This window comes from Gnatocerus cornutus, chromosome 6 (genome assembly GCF_029298725.1).
Source record: "Gnatocerus cornutus isolate USDA-ARS CGAHR chromosome 6, icGnaCorn1.1, whole genome shotgun sequence".
NCBI lineage: Eukaryota > Metazoa > Arthropoda > Insecta > Coleoptera > Tenebrionidae > Gnatocerus > Gnatocerus cornutus.
Window position 1 is genome coordinate 18564549 of NC_142238.1, and position 19149 is coordinate 18583697.

Consider the following 19149-nt stretch of genomic DNA (forward strand, 5'->3'; position numbering starts at 1 on the left):
GTATTAAAACTAGAATTTACAAGGAAATAAACACTGATGTTACAATGACGCCCACTCCATAATAAGTTCAAATAAATAGGTCATGCCCTCAATTTTCCACCCACTCAGATGTGGATTTCCATCATCATCATCATCTGAGTGTCATCCACAAACATTTAGAGGCTACAGCTCCATTTCAACAGATTCCTCTCAAGAATTAAACCTACCAATTCCAGATGGTCTTAATTCGAATAATTACCCACCTACTTAAGTTATATTGCATTAGAAAATATGAATTTAATCCAATTAGTGGAAGCCCCATTTCACTGCTAAGGATTCATTATAGTTTACTTAGTCATTGTTGAAGTTGACTATTAACTAGGCATTCGCGATGTGTGCGTGTCTCAGTGCAGTGGGCTCTTGAATTAACGCGTCTAAAATGGTACGTTCTCCTTCGTTACCACTGGTTTTAACTCCTCGTTTCAGGATGTCATATTTTTCTGTCGTTTCGCCTACGTTTTACTCCTAGGTACCTTCTTCCTCATGGTGTGGATTTCCTTAACCGGAGCCAGTGAAGTAGAGTCCACGAGATATCCCTCTTGTCATTTCGGCTCGTTTTGTACTTGTTCAAAAAGCGGTCCTGATCTCGGAATCGTGCGATGTCAAAACGTGCACTTACCACGAATCCCAGAAGCTGTAAACGTATCCAAAGTGTTCATGTTGCATTTAGAAAACAATAATCTAAGAACGATAGAGCCGTATTTCCTCCAAAGCACAGGTAAGATTCCAACACCACCACCAGCCAGCATAAGTGATTTTGCTTCAGGGCTGTATAAAATCATCATCAGCAAGAACCCCTTGCACTATATTCCCGATGAGACGTTTTTGGGGCTGGAGCGCTCTTTGTGGGAGCTTAATTTGAGCTACAACCAACTCACGCGTGTCCCAAATCGAGCTTTGAGATACTTAAGAAAGTTGAGATTTTTAGATTTGAGCGGAAATAGCCTCGCGAAAATCGTCCCGGAAAACTTCAGGGGTCTGGAAAACTCTCTTGTAACGCTCATTTTAAGAGACAATTCGATAACGCATCTTCCCACTGACTCTTTCTCTGGTTTGCCGATGGTGGAAACCATAGATCTGAGAGGCAACAATTTGAAAGAAATAGATCCTTCGGTTTTCAGGGACGGAATGGGAAAACTGGCTAATTTGATCCTCGCCGACAATCAATTAACAGCGATTCCGTACCAGGCACTGTCTTTTCTCAAAGCGCTGCGGATGGTGGATTTTAGTTATAATAAAATCGGGAAAATGCAACCAGCTGCGGAAATTGGAGTCCAAAACGTGAACTATAACTTCCTGTTTAACTTAGACTTGTTACGACTGGATTACAATCAGATTACAATGTTAGAAGCTGCCTCCTTCCAGTATTTCAACACCTTGAACAAGACGTATCTTGATGGGAATCCTCTGAGCGTCGTGGAGGTACTACATCAACTCATTTCAGTGGTTTCTTGAAAATTCTTTGTAGGAGAACGCGTTCCGGTCGGCGAAGATCGAAGAGCTCTACATGCGCCACTGCGGACTCAAAGAAATCTCACCGTTAGCGTTCGCAGGCCTGGAAAACTACCTTGAGACTCTTGACTTGTCCGGCAACAACATCGACAAACTCCCAGAAGAAGTTTTCCACAGATTCGAGCTGCTACGGACTCTGTCTATAAAAGACAACACTTTATCGAAAATTGATGCCGTACAATCGCTTAATGGGTTTCAATTTTCGCTGTTTAATTTGGATTTGAGTGGGAGAGACAACGCAGCTGTGGCTCTGCAGGAATTGAGGAGGTTTGGTTACTGTTAAATTAACTTAACGCGTTTTTATGGCATCGTTAAATCTTCCTAATTTCGTTTCTAGACTCAGAAATTTGAGAGTTTTGTCGTTATCGCGGTTATCGCAACCGACACTCTCTTCCGATGATTTCAAAGAGTTTGGAGTGGATTTGGAGGAGTTGGCGATCACATATGGGGGTCTCCAGACTATCAAAGACAACGCGTTTAAGCATGTTCATGGTTTGAAGAAGCTGCACCTCTCCGACAACAAAATAAGCAAAATTGAGAACAAGGCTTTTGTTGATGTAGTCGATAGTTTTCCGTTTTCCTCTCAAGACTTTAACTTTTAGATCGGAGAATCGTTAGTTTCTTTAAAACTGTCCAACGGGTTGTCTTCGTCGGTTCAGAACATCCCAACCGACGCACTAAAATCATTAACTAACTTACAAGAACTCGATCTCAGCAACAACAGAATTAAAAACATGCCGGATACTTCCTTCCACTTCTTGAAGAAGTTGAAAGCGTTGCATCTCCATGACAATGTCATTGAGGTCGTCCACAAAGGGACTTTTCAAGTAAGTTTCCGCCGCTTCGCTGTGAATTTCATTTGTAATTTTAGGGCGACATTCATAGCGAGTTGTCCGAGTTGTACTTATCGTTCAATAACATCAAATTTGTGCAACAACACGCGTTTGCAGATCTTCCAAAGTTGGAACAAGTGCATTTAGACGACAATAGGATAGAATCCATAGATCGGCGCTCTTTCATGAATCTGAAGAACGTGAAACGAGTGAACTTGAAGGGGAATAAGATTGCATCGATCGCTTACGAAGCATTTCAGAATTTACCAGAGCTGGAAGACTTGGACTTGGCGTATAACAGTTTGAATTCGTTGGATTTCGGGATGTTTGACCAAGTCGGCTCCTTGGGGATGTTTCATGTGAATTTCAGTCATAACAAGCTCGTGACTCTTGTTAATCCGTCCTTGAATCTTGAAGCAGAGTTAGGTAAAAACGCACAAATTTTTTGGTTTAGCTCCAATGGTTGCGGTGCATGTCATGTTAAAATAGTTTGTATTTATTGTTTAGGCATGGCCGGTCTTCAGAACATAAAAGTGTTGGACCTTTCGTTCAACAACATCACCACCATCTCGAAGCAGTTCTTCAAACCCGTCGAACTCTCATTGTCGCACCTCTACCTCAGCCACAACAGGATCTTAAACGCAACGAAAGACGTTTTTGGGCACATGCCTCATTTACAAGTCCTCGACGTCTCACATAACAGGTTATACGAGATGGATTTTGATACATTCAGAAATACGAAGAAGCTTCAGGTGCGAGGGTGATAACAATAATTTCTTGTAAAACGAAACTTGCAGTTTCTTCATGCGTCCCACAACCGGATTGCCGAGATCCCCAGCGACTTGTTTAGATTTTCGAGTAATTTAAGAATTGTTGATTTTTCTCATAATAGACTGCGGTCTTTACCTGACAACTTGTTTAGAGAGGCTGGATTGGAGCGCCTCGATGTCTCCCATAATTTACTCGGGAAATTACCACTAACGAGTTTGTCGGTGGCTTCAGTGGGGACTTTATGCGAGCTGGATTTGTCTTGGAACGCGATCTCTTCATTAGCGCACGGGGGGCACCTTCAAAGATTAAAAGTAACACCACCTCTACTTACTTTCGATTTTTATTGTTTTTTTTCAGAGCCTGACGTTGTTAGATTTGTCGTACAACCGACTAGGCCAAATCGACGCCGCCACTTTCAAAGGCTTGCCGCGGCTATCGAGTCTGAGTCTCGGCCATAACAGCCAACTCACTTTGGAGCCCAACGGGTTGAGTCTTCAAGGTTTAGAATACACGTTACTTCATCTGAATTTAGACAACATTTCGTTGTCTCAAGTCCCGACTTTACCCACGCGGAACCTTCTAACTTTATCTCTGGCGTTTAACTCTTTAGCGACGGTCTCTACAGAAGTCGCTGGGAATATTTCGTCTCTCCGCAGGCTCAATGTAGATTTCAATGACTTGAGTGTGATTCCAATCGTGACGCATTCTTTGACTGAGCTGAGGCACTTATCCATGATGGGGAATCCCATCAGTACTCTTACCAATACGAGTCTTTTGGGGGTGGCGAATCAGTTGGAGTATTTGGATTTGAGGCAAACCGATCTGAGTTCGCTAGAGGTGGGTTTGGTGTTACGATTATAAAGAACTGAAGGGATTTTGTAGACTGGGGCTTTCTGTAAGTTGCAGTCGCTGCGGACCCTGAAAATTGATCTTTACCAAGACGTTAAAAACTTCAATATTCCCAGAATGTTGCAGTTTACCGATGGGCTCAAAAATCTGGAGGTCCACGTACGTAAACTCTGAGTTAACACCACAAGCTTTAACTTCTTTTCAGATTTCGAAAAACACAGAGAAGATGGACAATGAAATGAGCGGATTATGGCCCAGTAAACTCCAGAATGTCACCCTGACTGGCAAAGGCGTGAAGAGACTCAGTTCGAAAATGTTTCAAGGAATTCGCTCTCCGTTTTTTCACCTGTGTCTTCATAACACCAGCGTGACTAAAATATCCACAGACATCTTCAAGAACATGGTCAATGTTAGAAACATCAGTATTGACGCCCGCGGTAACACTCTCTTAAAGAACTTACAAAACCCATCGACTGGTTCTAAGTTGAACCAACCCCGAGCGACGTTCTTAACAGGTCTTCAGATGAGCGGCAGTAAATGGTCGTGCGATTGTGACTTGGGGTACAATTTTTTGTGTTTTGGTCTCGTTACTTTTGTTGTTTTCAGATGGGTGGAGGTGTGGCAACGGAAAAAGCGGCAGTACTTCTGTGGGAGAAGCCCCAGTGTGTCCACGTCGTTCTCTACGGAAGAGTACACTTGTAGACACACTGACGACGACCTGAGGAATTCTCAGTGCGCTGATAAGAATAACAGGAGTTTGGTTGATGTCTTAAAGAGTGATATAGAGTGTGGGTGGAGTTCTGGTTCGTTGCGAAAAATTTTGCTCTGGATTTTGGTCGTTAGTCAGATCGTTCTGAATTTCGTGTAGCGTTGCACAGGGTCGAGTCAGAGAAGTGAATTAATTTAGATTGTTTTATTTGGTAGGTACATATACAGTCCCTGAGCAACTTATCTAACATCTATACTTAATATTATGTACATATTTATAAATTAAATGTACTCATCCAAAGTAATAAAACTCGTTCCGTCCCGTGTGGGTTTTCCTCCGTATTTACAACCATGAAAACGAGAGTAAGTTTAAAGTACTTTATTGTACGTCTCAAATAAATATAAATAAATAAGTAGTACCTAAATAAATAAACATATTTTGCCCGGGATTGTCAGAACCAAACAAAAACTACAACTATTTCTTTGGCGACGAATACACAATTTCACAGTTTCATTCTCCACAAACTCTAGTTTGATTCTCGACTGTTCTCGTTGCTTCCAACAACAGAATCATTTTGCATTAAGTTTGTCGAACTTGGCGAATTACTATTGCTTCCTGGGTTTAAACTGGCTGTAATGGGCTCCGGGGGTATCAGCCCCTCTTTCATCCGCTTTTTCTGCTTCATTCTTCGGTTCTGAAACCAAATTTTCACTTGAGTTTCGTTCAGTTGCAACGCGGACGCAATTTCGATTCTTCGGGCTCGGGTTAAGTACTTGTTGAAATGGAATTCCTTCTCTAATTCGGTCAATTGTTTGTTGGTGAAGTTGGTACGACCAGTGTTGAGACAGTTAAGACTCAACATACTGGACGTGTTGGACCCCAAGCAAGTGCTGCGAGATGCGGGGTTGGGGCTGTCCAGGGCCGTGGTGGCGCTGGTGGGGGGCGGGAAGTCGGACAGGGTTGAAGAGGGCAGCTTCGGCCCTGAAACAAACAAGCGAAATTGCTTAATTTTATGAAAAACGCGCATGAGAATGCGTGAGTTAAGTGCGTGTTTAAGGGTCGCGTGATAATGTTTGATAAAAAGATGCCCTCACAAAAAACACCAGTTCCATCAAACGGATATAATTAGTAACAGAAATAAGGTGACAAAAGTACGCTCTTTACTGTACATGACTAATTAAAGTGATCCCTGAAGGGCCATTTTTACGATTTGTGGAGAGGACTGGGTTTATTTTCGACCTCATCAAACATAATGGAAGAAATAAAAATATTTGAACTGGCGGTGTTTGTTTAGAATTGCTTCCAGTCTCCAATATTTTCCTATAATGAATTAAAAGGCTTTAAAACGGCGAGGCTCGAGTTTCAACCGCAATTTCTGTAATGGAGCAAAAGCCCTTTAAAAATAACCCACGTAAAATAATTTTGATATTAGCGATATCTGGCCGTCGTAAAAAGTCAATGAACAAGATGAATTGAGGGAAAGATTCAATTAGTTGAATGTGAGGCTGAATGCAAGCAGCTAATAAGAAACCCAATCTGTCTTCGTTTATTAGTTCCGAGTAGAATTTCCTGGACCCAGCGTCATAATAAGCAGAGATTTAGCCAAAATTGCCATTGTTTGCACAAAGGCAACCCTTCTGGTCATCGTAATCCGACAGCTGGTCAACGATGACGTAAGAACCATCCGATTCAGTTTTAACTCAAACTAGTTAGGTTTTATTCCATCGCTTGTTGTATATTTCCACGGTTTTATCGTTGTTCAGTTTCGCTTAGCACAACACAATTCTATAGGGACCAAGTGATCAATCCTGCTTGACAGCACAACATATTCATATTCGCATATTTTTGCAGCTTTTATCTACTGTACCAGTAGCTTTAATATTCCATTAGGCGCAACGGCAAGAAAGCGTCTCCGATAGCTTTTCCAGACTTTTTTGTTAATTGGGTTCGAAATAAAAAAGTTAAGCTGATATGTACCATGCAAATACATATTGATTTGAATTAAAATTATGAATATTAAGTAAATACTATGTAATCTAAATGCAAAATGCATGTATATTTGCAAGTTATGTTGCTGAGTAGATAGGCGAATAAAATTGAAGCGGAAGCAGTCACAATGTGTCAAGCCGTTCCATGTCAGCTAAACGATAAAATCTTTGTGGAAGAAAAACGTATATTAATTTCAGTGAAATAGCGCATTTTGCTGCAGTATTGGACGAAATTCACTCAACCTTGCAAGCTAAATCTAATTTTTCTTCTTCACTTGAGTCATTGTGGGTGAAGAATTACATCTCTTTTCGGCTGGTGGAGCTACGTGGCAACTTGAAATCACTTATCAAAGTGTAGAAAACAGATATCGACTCGCTAATCCCTTTATCATTTCGAAGTAATGTATTTTTAATATCTCCGCGATTAGACAAAGGTATCAGCTGGAAAATCTTAAGAATGTACTTGTCACTGAGATTATTCGAAACTTGCTCCTAAATTTCGGTCCCCAAAACAAACAATACTCCAATTCCGCGCTTAATTATGTTATGATTGGTGAAGTTATCCAACCGTTGTAATGATGAGTCGATGTCATGTTAAACTCCGTCATCTATAATTACCGTCGTAGCGTGTATTTAACACCGTCTTGTCACAACAGATTAATGGATGTCTTCTTGAACTTGCAGAATTATTTAGCATTTTATTAAGGACATTCGAAATAAATAATATTTCCAGAGTTCCGACCATGTCACTTTTGCAACAACCTCCAGAAAAGATCAGTTTCTGTTGAAACTCGATACAAAAAAGTTTGAGATATCGATATCAATAGTGTCTATAAAGTGACAGCTTAACCAGTCGTGGTAAATTGGTCCAATGAGCAGGTTGTAGCTCCAACGGATCGAGATAAGTCCGACGGGGTTTGTTTTTGAGAGAAACCAAATTAATCATAACGAAAGGTGTTCACAATTATCACGTTTCGATCGCGAAATCAAGATAAATCAAAGAGACCGCTAACAATTGCTTCATTTTCCAAGATAAGGATTATTGGATTAAAATTGGTTTATTGCCTCAAACTGTAAATAACTTTGACAAGATTCGAGCCGACTTAAGAAACTTGGAGATAAAGGTGACAAAATAATCTGCCGTTAATTGTTTGTATTGTTTGTGGTCACAGATCATTTGATTTATGACGTAATTATCGATACAATGGTCTGAGATTTCCCAGTGACCTTACTGAGTGTATCACGTTTCAAAGCCAAAAGTTTTCTACACAAAAATGAGGGTCGAAAATCTGATACTATATTGCGCATCAGCTGAAACTAAATAAAGATTTAATGGATTTTGATAGAGACTGTTTGTTTTACTTCACCCCAACGTGGGTGACCTGCATCCCATTGATCTTTGAAAATACGTGACTTGCGAAATTTGACTAATGAATGCAACTTTTCAAAACGATCTTTATCACGGAAAAATATTAGAGTTAGTTTACAATTCGGTAATTAGCAGTGTGACGTTAAAACATTCACTGTATAAAAATTAATAACAACAACGCAGAGTTGCTTTATTAATTGGTTGCTATAACTCATAAGGCCACTTTAAACTAGTTAGAATTCAGATCGACGCTGAGATACGAGAAATACATACATTCTTTGTAAATTGGTAGAACATTGTTATTTTAATTTACATAGAAATTAATCGTGAGCTAAAGGTGCGTTTATCTTCGTCTTTTTTGATAAAATCGTCAACCATGTGATGAGGTAATAGTGAATAAATACAGCTGATGAAGAGTCAACAGGACTGGAATGTTCGTTGTTGACAGAGGTTTGGGTGATCGGGACTGTCTAAAAGCTTTCGGATTTACAATTTTTGGAAAGGATATTGCCTCTGCAAGGTGGAAGTTTTGTTGTGCTTGAAGATATTTTTTGGGGCATTAAATAAGCGTTCCATGGAACTATGGTACTCTTTGCTAGCGTTGGTACTTCCTGACATATTTAAGAAAAACCGATGTTATCTTAAAAAATATATGCAGGTTTTACTCTATGCATTTGCAGGTACAATTCGGTAAATTTTGGAAAAAAATTGTATTGGAGAAGTAATTTTTAAATTACAATGGCCTTAATTAAGTCTGTTATGCTCCATCAGGCCTGGATTCAGATTACCAATTCTTGAAAAATTATTTTTTAGGTCCTACTGTACAAAATTTTATTTTTTCCACTTTTTCTTGAAAACTGACAAAAGTTATGGGATTGCTCGACAGTGTTTTGGAAACCAAATTGAATAAGCTTTCTAGCGACATATAAAATTAGAATATTATCGATGGGGTAGGTACCTACTTTCAATAATATTTTTGTTTGATTGCTATTTTTGTGATTTTTATAAACATTTTCGCATATAACTCAAAAATTATTTGATCAATTTTTATTGTAATGCATCATTGAAGAGATTGAAATCTTGTGTTTTTGACGCGCTGACAAATGCATTGATATCTCTTATCGTTTAGAAGTTACAGGACAAAAAACATTGAAAAGTTTTTCATAAAATTAAAACTTTTTCTTATATTTTGGCGATTTCATAAAAAATCAATGCCATTATTTAAAAATCATAATTTCTAGACACATATTGAGTTTTAAAATTACTTTGATGCTAACGCAGGTCAGAATAATTAAATACATTTTAGAAAATTTCTTGATGATGAAGAGTTGTTAGTTTGCTTTTGAATAAAGAAAATTAAAGTGTAGAACTTTTTAAAAGGAATTGTTTAGAACTTTCGGGAAAACACTAAACTAACCACTAAACACAAATATGTACTCAGCAATCTGTTGGAAAATTAGCACAAATTGGGGAATGTGGAGGTCCCTGAAAATTTATTTTTTGTATCTTATTTGCTTGATTTTTTTTCCGGACAATTTGGTGATAGTAACCGATAAGAATTATCATAAAATTTTCGAAAAATTTAAATGGGACGAAAAATTATCTAGATTGATACGAAAACGCTTTCAAATTTATGCACATTATAAAAAACTTGACCAACAATTTTTTAACAGTTGCTGCAAAATTTTTAGCTACGATCTTCCATTCTGATCAGTCAAGTCATTTAAAAACGCGAGATTTGTCGAAAAACTGCAATTTTGTGGAAATTCAAATTTAAATTTTTATTAAATTTTTGAAAGTTAAAAAACGTCATTTTTTTTAAATCGCTTTATATTCTTTGTCGTGTCACTTCTAAATGGCAATAGATAATAAGTTGTTTAACACCGCGTTAGAAAGCAGAGATCTCAACTTTTATAATGACGTTTTAATAAAAAATTAAAGCACCAATTTAGGAGTTCAATGTCAAAAATTTTTCTCAATTTTTCTGAAATATTTTGGCAAAACTAACTCTCCGGACGACTTCTATAGCTCGTTGAGAAGCTTATTTAATTACTAAGAAAAAGCGTACTTTAATTACTTAAAGTTTACTCTATAGCCAAACTGAAAAGAAAAAAAAATTCTAAATATTTCCGAGAATTGACCTGGTGGAGCAAAACGGGCTTCGGATTTAGAAGCAGGAGAAAATTCTACTTTACCATGAATTATTTTAAAAATTAAGTCATTGCCTAAAATACAGAATTTTTTAATACACTCCGAATACGACTTGCGAAAATTGTGTTAGGGTGATGATTTTGATATCGTTTTTTGCGGAAAATAATGATAAATTGAAGCTGAGAACTAATTAGCCGATACCATTTCAGTTTTATAAAATTTCCGATTCATGCCATGGTAATTTAAGGAGATATCGAACAAATATCAGTATAGGGCAAATTCAATGTATTTTTCCAAACACGATTACTCGAAAACTATTTGAGTAAATTGCTTTCTGTTTTTTGCATATAAATCTGTTCAACGTGCACTATGTTGAATGCCATATATAATTTTTGTAAAATGATTCTTTAATGACTTTTTGATTAATTAAATATGAAAACTTGGCTAAAAGCGAAATAATTTTTAGCACTCCACATGCGTAGACTAATTTTACATAATGTCGACCAAACCGATTTTTTTTAAAGTTAATAGTTTTTGAGGAATCGTGTTTGGAAAATTTCATATTCGACATGTTATCCTTGTCTAGCAGTGACATTTCTTTTCTCTGTACCAAAGAGGTCTGTCTGGTAGGTAAAAATGCGGGTACCATAAATCAATTTTGTAGCCGAAGGGGTAGTTTACAACTGAAGCTTTTCCATAAACACACAAAATCTTAAATTTGCCTGAAACAAGATTTTTCTCTTTCATTCAAACTGAACGTAGCTTTGAGGATAATCATTTCAAAATTTTGAACTTTATATCTGATGAATTAGGATTTTAAATTGTTTTAGAATAGTTTAGGTGATAAATATTTGCCTTTATCTTTATTTTTTAAGGAGATCTCGAACAAATTCAATATAAGGCAAATTCAATGTATTTTTCCAAACACGATTACTCGAAAACTACTTGAGTAAATTGGTTTGTTTTTTGCATATGAATCTGTTCAACGTGTGCTGTACACAATTTTTGTAAAGTGAATATTTAATAACTTTTTAATTAATTAAATACGAAAACTTGGCTAAAAGCGAAATAATTTTTAGCATTTCACATGCGTAGACTTTTCAAAATTCACACATACGTATTTTGAGAACAACCAGACAGTAGTATAACGTCTTGTTGTCAAAATTATGACTTTGGGGTGGTGAAAAGACTGAAAAATTTTTCGTAATTTAAAGGTTTTAAAAGATATATCAATTACTAAAACAATAGAATATAATTATTATTTATAATTTAATTATTTATAATTATGTTCACTATTTTTTGTTACATTTACAAAAATCTTGAACACAATTCGAAGATCTCAGTGCATCTATTAATTCTACAATTTTTGCAATTACACAAATCCCACCTTTTCGGGAAAAAATTTAATTCTACATTTAACGTTTGGATGTTTAAAATGTTTCATATAATTTTTCCTTTACGCAGAATTTTAAAGCAGAATGTACCGTTACAGTTTGTTAGATATCCCCTTAAACTGAGGAATTTTTATGCAAAATGGGATTAAAATTAGAATACCGTTCAAATAATTAAGAAAAACTCAAGTTGCATGACTTCCCTTAGGTCAAAGTTGACACTTTCCAGCGCGAGTTTCTCGAAATTTTTCGTTGGGCTTTCCCACCAACCTTCGATCCTCCACTTTATCTGATAGGCAAGGAAAGTTTCCGTCCCTTGAAAGTTTCTCGATAATTTTCTAAGTGATATTTATATCCCATCAACACGTTATGCAACAAAAATGTAAATTCAAATTAATGAATTTCTAATACTTTCTGGGAATATTATCTAAACGCAAAATGATATCCAGACACAATCTGAATTGCATATTTTTCCATTAATTTCAGTATTAACAAGCTTTCGATCAATATAGCGTTGGCATTTTCTGCTTCTTTCCATTCGTAAACATCAAGCAATTATTTTTGAATTTGTTCCAATAAATGGAACTTATTGAAAACTGATTTTTATGTCAAACGATTTCGAAACATATTGATACTGTATTGGTGATACGTGGGATTAGGTGATTAGATAAAACGGATTACCAGTGGCAAAATTATATGAACTTAGGCTTAAACTAATACAATATACGTCAAATATTTTTTATTCAATGATTTATTATCAGGTTTTATAGATAATGATTTGTTTATATTTTGTCGAAACGACAACTTGTCAGTTTAATAGTAAAGTACGTCAGTTTCGATGAAGTGATTCCTGATTTTTAATTGCGCCTGCCACAAAAATTTTATTTACACACCACTCCATCGAGATTATTCATCTCGACTTCCATCGCTGCTCGAAATTAGCTTTTAGCCACCCATCATTTTCCCAGTAATTTATTAAATTAGGGGTGGTTCGACATTAGTTCCGCGCTCTAGGCCAATTACGGACTGCTGTAACTTTTTTTCAATATTATTCTCTGGAAAGCTTTTAGTAGCATGGACTCGTATCAGGTCGCGTGAATCAGAAACCGTCTAGATCTCATCAAAGTGGCCTTTCAAATTTGACATCGGCCACATGGATATATAGAGTATATTTTTATTTACATATACTTTAGAGGAGAAATGCCTGGGATCGATTCGGCGAGATTACGGATTTTTTGCTGGAATTTTGAGGGGCGCACGATAAAAGCCGCCGATATCACAGAATTTTTTATTTATAGCTTCTACATATGCAGTCGTTAATTCTAAAAATATTTACCGGGATTGACACGGAAATCGTTATCAATTCCTCTAGTCTAGAGCCACAAATATTTGCTTTCTAGGAGGTGCTAAATTCTCCACCGGCTAGACTGAAATTATTCAGATTTGGCAATGATTACGGTACAAATTATCCTCCCCGTGTTAACAAGACGAAACTTCCGAAGCCCAAAATTTAATTTTTTTAATTAGTGCGAAGCCGTAAGAGCAGCCACTTAAAAATAACGCGTTGTCATCGGGTGAAACTTTGGGAATAATTCAACTGGCGTAGTTTTACTTTATTTCCTGACCCTCGCATGTCAGATACCAAGTCCGTGTGGTAGACATGCACGCAACTTGGTCCGAGTTAACTGACCAACAACCCACGCGCTCCTGACTACTGTCACACGACTTTTTTATACGATATGCTCAATTTCAAAATAATAAGCGAGGAAGGTAAAGCGTCCAGTGAATGAGCAAGACATTTTTCCGACGCCTTGTAAAGCATGAAATTAAAATTATTATTGGGTATGGTTACAAGCGCGTTTTTGTTACAGCTGTCGCTCAAATCAAATTTTCACGCCGAGGAGTAGCAGGATGGTGTCTACTTAGCATTAACATAATTAAAAGAGGTGATCTCTTCAAAGGTGTAATTAAGCGATGAGTGTAACACCACAAATTGATCGGGTACGTAAGGGGCAATTTACGTAAGGGTCAAGTGTACTTATCACCGACCGAGATCTGACATGGCATGCATAATCGATTTCACTAAATGAAATTTACAAGGAGAACAAGAACATTTGAATAGCAATGCTTGCAACATTGTATGTTGGTATGTTGTATGCAAGGGAGCGATAAATTAAGGACGGGGTTATGAATAGAAATTTTAATCACACTGTATACTTGCAGATCACTAAATTTATGACGTGGAAAAATTGTTTTTAATGTATGCGATGCAAATTTTAAACGCACGATCTTATCGCGCTTTTTGATTAATGCTTCAAGAAATGTTGAAATTTTTAGGGGACAGCTGACCAAATTGCACTTTTTATTCGTAATCCCATTGGTGCGTTGCGAGAAAATATCATTTATCATTTTATGATTATGATTATGAAACGCCACACCTCCGAAAACGGGGGACACCCAGATATTGATAAATGCACCAACTTTTCTAGTTTAGTTGCATGTACTAGATATAGATACTAGATTAAATTTTCGTGTCGTTTAAAATGCCGTTCTAATTACGGGAAAACAGTCTTTAGTTTCGATATTGATTTAGGTACTCAAAAATTATTTTTAGATTAGAGATTTCAAGATTAAAATCATTCATAAAAGTTGTAAATTATCGACACTTTTTTATTTAATATTGTTTATACTTCGCGACGTAAGAATTTTTTGTTTTGCGATTTTTTAAACATTTTCTATCAAATATAAAAAGATGTAAGTTAATACTTTAACAAACCAAATTGATATTAATAGATCTTGCAATTTTTTTAAATAAATATGAAATTAAAGTCATATCAATGCTGATCAATTTAATGCAAATGTTATTTAGAACCTTATAGTTTTCAGGTCGCGACTTATAACTTTAATTTTGGTACGTGAAGGAAACAGTGTGTGAAGACTATGCAACAAAAAAATTAGTCTAAATTCTATAATTTCCAAAATTTTCTGGTTCAGTTTTTGGACTAGTATGCTAATCTGAGACATCCAGAGATTTTTATAAATTTCGCTTCCGATAGGTTATTTTATTCTCAAATGGCTCTTAAATTATCTTATTTTAATGTGTTGCAATTAAATCTTAGTTTGCTGTATTTTGAAGTTGTAAAATCAATAAATAACCGAATTAGAAGCATTTAAGTTTACGAATATTTAATTTTTAGTTCTTTACGCAGAATCCAAAATTGGGCGTCAAAAAACGATCGAATTTAAATTGCTTATAGTGAATTTTTAGTTTCTATACAGGGTCTGGCAACACTTGTGCCCACCCCCAAAATCGTCTTTAATTTTAAAGATAAAATTTTGAAAATTTGCATACGCTCAACAGTTGACAAAGCTTTAGAAGTTGATGGAAAAATTTGTTTTTTATCACTCATAGTTTTGGCGTGGCGACGCCTTAAAAATGTAATTTTTAGTTAATTGTGAAGGTTTGTAATACCAACCCCTAATTTATTTTTTTTTCAATATAAATGTGTTAAACATATCTCAGTTGTTGTTTTAGATTCAATGCAAATTGTCTTCAAAATTTGAGAAAAAAATGAAGTTAGTTTCCAATTTCATTACGTCAAAATTGGGAACTACGTTTACACCCATCTAAAATCTTATGTCACAAATGACATCTATCCTTTGGCTCGCTTTAGATTGAAAGAAAAGTCTTACTTGGTGAAATTGTCGCTTTGTCGATGTTAATTAACGATTTCTGGTGTCCATAAAATGCAACATGCCCGTGTTAATCAAAATTAAGCTTTATAAAGTGAATGAAGTGACTTGTGAAATTTTGGTGTAAACGTAGTTTGCCGTTGCGCTGTCATAATTTTAAAAACTAACTTATAACTGATAAACTGAAATATAACTGATAAAACGGAGTTTTTTTCGCAAATTTTAAACACAATTTGCATTAGATTTAAAATAAAAACTTACATATTTGTATCTCAGTTATGTTGAAAAAAAATTGAATTCGCGAATATTTCCGCAAAAACTCAAAAATCGCTAAAAATTATACTTCTTAGGCGTCGCGACGCCAACCAAACCGTGATAAAAAAATAAATTTTTGCGTCAGCTTCTAGAGCCTTATCAACTATGAGTGTATGCAAATTTTCAAAATTGTAACTTTAATATTAAAGACGATTTTGGGGGTGGACACAAGTGTTGCCGGACCCTGTATATAAAAACCTCCTCGTTTTAATTTTTAATGCAAAGTTAAGCAGAATACAAAACTGGGCAATTTATTTACGTATATTAATGTAAGCACAAAAATGTTTAACCAATTAGTGGTTTCAATGTGATCAAAATTTGCAATTCATATTTATCGCCGCCAGAATAATCAATTTCAAATAATTCAAAGAAAGTAATTATTGACATTGAGCTAGACTATACAGGGTGTTAAGTAAACTATTTTGGAATCTGTAATAATTTTTTTCGTTTATTTAAAAAATTAAGTTTTTAAAATCGTACAATTAGATTCATCCAATTTGGAATTTTGAGAAAATTTCTCGAAGTCTCTCGAAGTAATTTCGAAATAATTTTTTATTGAAATCAGTGGCGTAAATAAGCAGATGAAAAAGTATTACAATTTTGTTTGAAAAAAGAAGAAAAAACAAATTTTAATAAATGTTTAAAATTACCATAACTCAAAAAATTATTTTTCACGTTTGTGTGTGTATCACCCTGTATAAATTGAGCTAAACTAAACTAAATTTTGATGAAGTAAAGACTTTTAATTTGTATTATTTGAAATTTAGAGAAAAATTCATATCTGTGGCGGAATAAAAAAATTAAAATAAAATTGGCACACAAAATTAATGGTTTCAATGTGATCAACATCATAGTTACCGCAGAGACGGCGACACTAATGACCACCTCCAAAATCGTCTTTAATTTCAAAGATAAAAATTTGCAAATTTGCGTACGCTTATGCTTAGATTTATTTTCTATCACTATTAGTTTAGCGGCGCGACGCCTAAGAAGTGACATTTTTTGCGATATATGAGATTTTGTATTAAACACTCGCTAATTCCAATTGTTTTCAACATAAGTGTGATAAAAATATCTGTTTTTCAAACGCTGTTTTGGTGTCACAAACTATCAAAAATCTCTAAAAATTACGATGCCAAAACTATCAGTTACAAAAATTTTTGCGTTTCAGGTTCTAGAGTTTTGTAAAATGACAATTTTTGGGGGTGTCTACAAGTGCAGCCGGAGCTGAATTTCAGTTTCAACATATTTTCGAAAATATTGAACTCAAATTAAGTACTATCAGGTCTGAAAATCGTTATTGATAAACTGACACTTTTATTTAATCTTTTTAAATAAATTTAAAGTTATGAAAAATGTGAGAAAACATTCAAAGTAAGATAAAATGACTTGAAGTTGCAACCATAAAAATTTTGAATAGTTTATGGCCATCTTTACGATTTTAAGTAAGAATAGTTGAAACGTCATAGGACTTTTTTTTATTGATTTTTGAGCACCCTAAAGAACGAAAAACTCGCAAACTTGAGACAGATATAAACTCGTCTTAATTCAAGAATTTTTTGTCAACAACTAAAAATTTATCATGGACGAAACTCTTAATTTTTTGCCGCAATCGGAATTGATTTTCGCCCTAAAATCAAGAAAATCCTTGCCGCGTTCGATAGTGCAAACTTTTATTCCAATTATAATTCTTTCATTGTTCATTTATTAGTTTAATCTTTCTGTAATCTTTCTTACGTTTCACAATAACCAGCACAACCTTTTTTTAGCCCATGATATATTATACCAGCGGCAATTATGCAAAAACCCTATAATTTCCAAGAAACATTATCCTTTAGTCGATATGCAAAACTCACCTGTTGGCTTCGGCACATTCCTTTTAACTTGCATCCATTTGTACGTCGGTAGCACCGGTTGGGGTTGCGGGACCGCACTTAAATTGTGCATAGGATGTTGTCGCATCCTCCCGTCTCCTTGAAGACTCTCTTCTTTATACCTATGAAGGTGTTGATACTCCATACAAGAACTGCTGGGTGCATTTGCGGAAACAATATGCGAGTGATAGTTGGCATCAACTTCCAATTGATATTTATTTTCATGGAGGAAATGGTGCTGTTGTCCGTCGCTAGCCTCCTCGTGGTGTCTGATTAACATGTTATCTGGATGTGTCCTTTGATGGTAGGCGTCGCTGTAACTGTTTTGATTGATCGATGGGTACATGGGGTTTCCGTTGGAACCACCATAATCCAAGTTGGTATAACTCAACCCCGTCTCTGTATTAATAATGGGGTTCTCTTGAGGAATGGGTTGATGGTAATACACTTCTTGCGGTGAAGGAGGAGTCTCCTCAGTTGTATAAAGATAAGGTTCTTCATAATGATAATTGGAGTAATGAGGAATTTGGGGGGTGCTTGAAGGAATATCACTCGAGTAGTTATAATAGTTAGCCTCCGAAGGGTTGTAAGCCCCATGTTGATTGTGATGGCCGTACATACCAATGTCCATCATCATCATTTTCTGAGCGCACATCAAGTGTCCACTACACAAACACGTCACATGGCAAGACCACTTCCACGAGCTACTCGATTGTTTATGCGAGCTTCAGCCGAGGAGTGTAGACTACACGATGTGTGTCAAGAGGCGGAGCTAAGTTGCGCGCTGGCGGAGCCCGACCAATAAACGTACAGCCCCACGGAGATGATTTGATGCTGTATGAGGGATTGGTCTGGATCCAGCCATCATTGTGCTCCTTTATGTTGGAACATTTCAATCCCTGTGAATGTTACAAGTGTCAGCTACTGTGTGTGACATGACAGCTCTCCTTGTATTGTTCGCATGTGGCGTTCCTAATGGGCTGCGGCGCAGATAGTTATCGACTTATTCATATGCATATTGCTATTTACAACTTGCTGAGAAATCTGATATGGCCTAATCTACCCACCTAACTTTCAAATTTATTGATGAGTTGCCTTGATGGGGGATTAGGTTGGTTAAGGTATGCCGTTATCCACATGGATATTCCAAACAGATAGCAGTAGAATTTTTGAAAATCTTCTAAAGGGAACTGGCGTGAATTAATTTTTTTTACAAATTAAACATTGTCTTTCATTTTCTTTTTTCTTCATAAAAAAACGGAAAGATTTCCGAAAAAAACACGTTTTTAGTATACACTCCCAAAAATTGTTGTTTTACGAACTCATTTGAATTCATAAAATTAGTCTTTTTTGGACTCACTTCCAAAAAGGTACCATGACAACTAATAAAGCATAGTGGTTTACTCCTACACCAATTAAACAATTATATTTAATTTAATAGGTATCTAATATCCATTCACAAAACATAAAAGTTACTATGGTTGGCCATAAAAAATAACCCTAAATGGAACAGTTGGTGAGATTGGTAACTAAATGGACATTTGACAATTATAATGCCAAAATTTCAAAATAAAATCTTTAATTTCGACTCACTCTGCAGGAAAGCGTACAATACATAATTTCTGCATTGGGAAGTTTCAACAAAACACTAAGAA

At 35.8% G+C, this 19149-nt stretch overlaps 2 protein-coding genes across 3 annotated transcripts; one reads left to right on the top strand and one right to left on the bottom strand.

The window, feature by feature from the left end:
* The first annotated feature begins 338 nt into the window (after positions 1-338).
* chp (leucine rich repeat containing G protein-coupled receptor chaoptin) lies at positions 339-5034 on the top strand. Of its 2 annotated transcripts, none has more exons than XM_088038862.1 (13): positions 339-421; positions 466-757; positions 806-1461; positions 1508-1818; positions 1889-2108; positions 2154-2378; positions 2423-2810; positions 2874-3136; positions 3182-3466; positions 3513-3992; positions 4038-4163; positions 4210-4565; positions 4611-5034. In XM_088038862.1, the coding sequence occupies exons 1-13, from the start codon at positions 419-421 to the stop codon at positions 4870-4872; spliced, it is 3867 nt and encodes a 1288-aa protein (XP_087894988.1). In that variant the 5' UTR covers positions 339-418; the 3' UTR covers positions 4873-5034. The 2 variants fall into 2 exon arrangements, with proteins under 2 accessions (XP_087894988.1, XP_087894989.1); XM_088038863.1 differs by having other exon boundaries at positions 2892-3136.
* LOC148173640 (uncharacterized) lies at positions 5016-18219 on the bottom strand. The gene is made up of 2 exons (XM_088038864.1): positions 17477-18219; positions 5016-5694 (listed from the first exon to the last, which is right to left on the bottom strand). Exons 1-2 carry the CDS (start codon positions 18147-18149, stop codon positions 5240-5242), a joined length of 1128 nt encoding a protein of 375 aa, XP_087894990.1. The 5' UTR covers positions 18150-18219; the 3' UTR covers positions 5016-5239.
* Between the last annotated feature and the right edge of the window lie 930 nt (positions 18220-19149).

What these genes read in the sequence shown, in the direction of transcription:
- chp (XM_088038862.1), top strand. An exon ending in GCTCTGCAGGAATTGAGGAG is followed by an intron (nt 1,819 to 1,888) that starts GTTTGGTTACTG and finishes TTTCGTTTCTAG; the next exon opens with ACTCAGAAATTTGAGAGTTT. An exon ending in TCAAAAATCTGGAGGTCCAC is followed by an intron (nt 4,164 to 4,209) that starts GTACGTAAACTC and finishes ACTTCTTTTCAG; the next exon opens with ATTTCGAAAAACACAGAGAA.
- LOC148173640 (XM_088038864.1), bottom strand. Translation starts at nt 18,149, where the DNA reads ATGTGCGCTCAGAAAATGATGATGATGGACATTGGTATGTACGGCCAT. An exon ending in GAATGTGCCGAAGCCAACAG is followed by an intron (nt 5,695 to 17,476) that starts GTGAGTTTTGCA and finishes TGTTTGTTTCAG; the next exon opens with GGCCGAAGCTGCCCTCTTCA.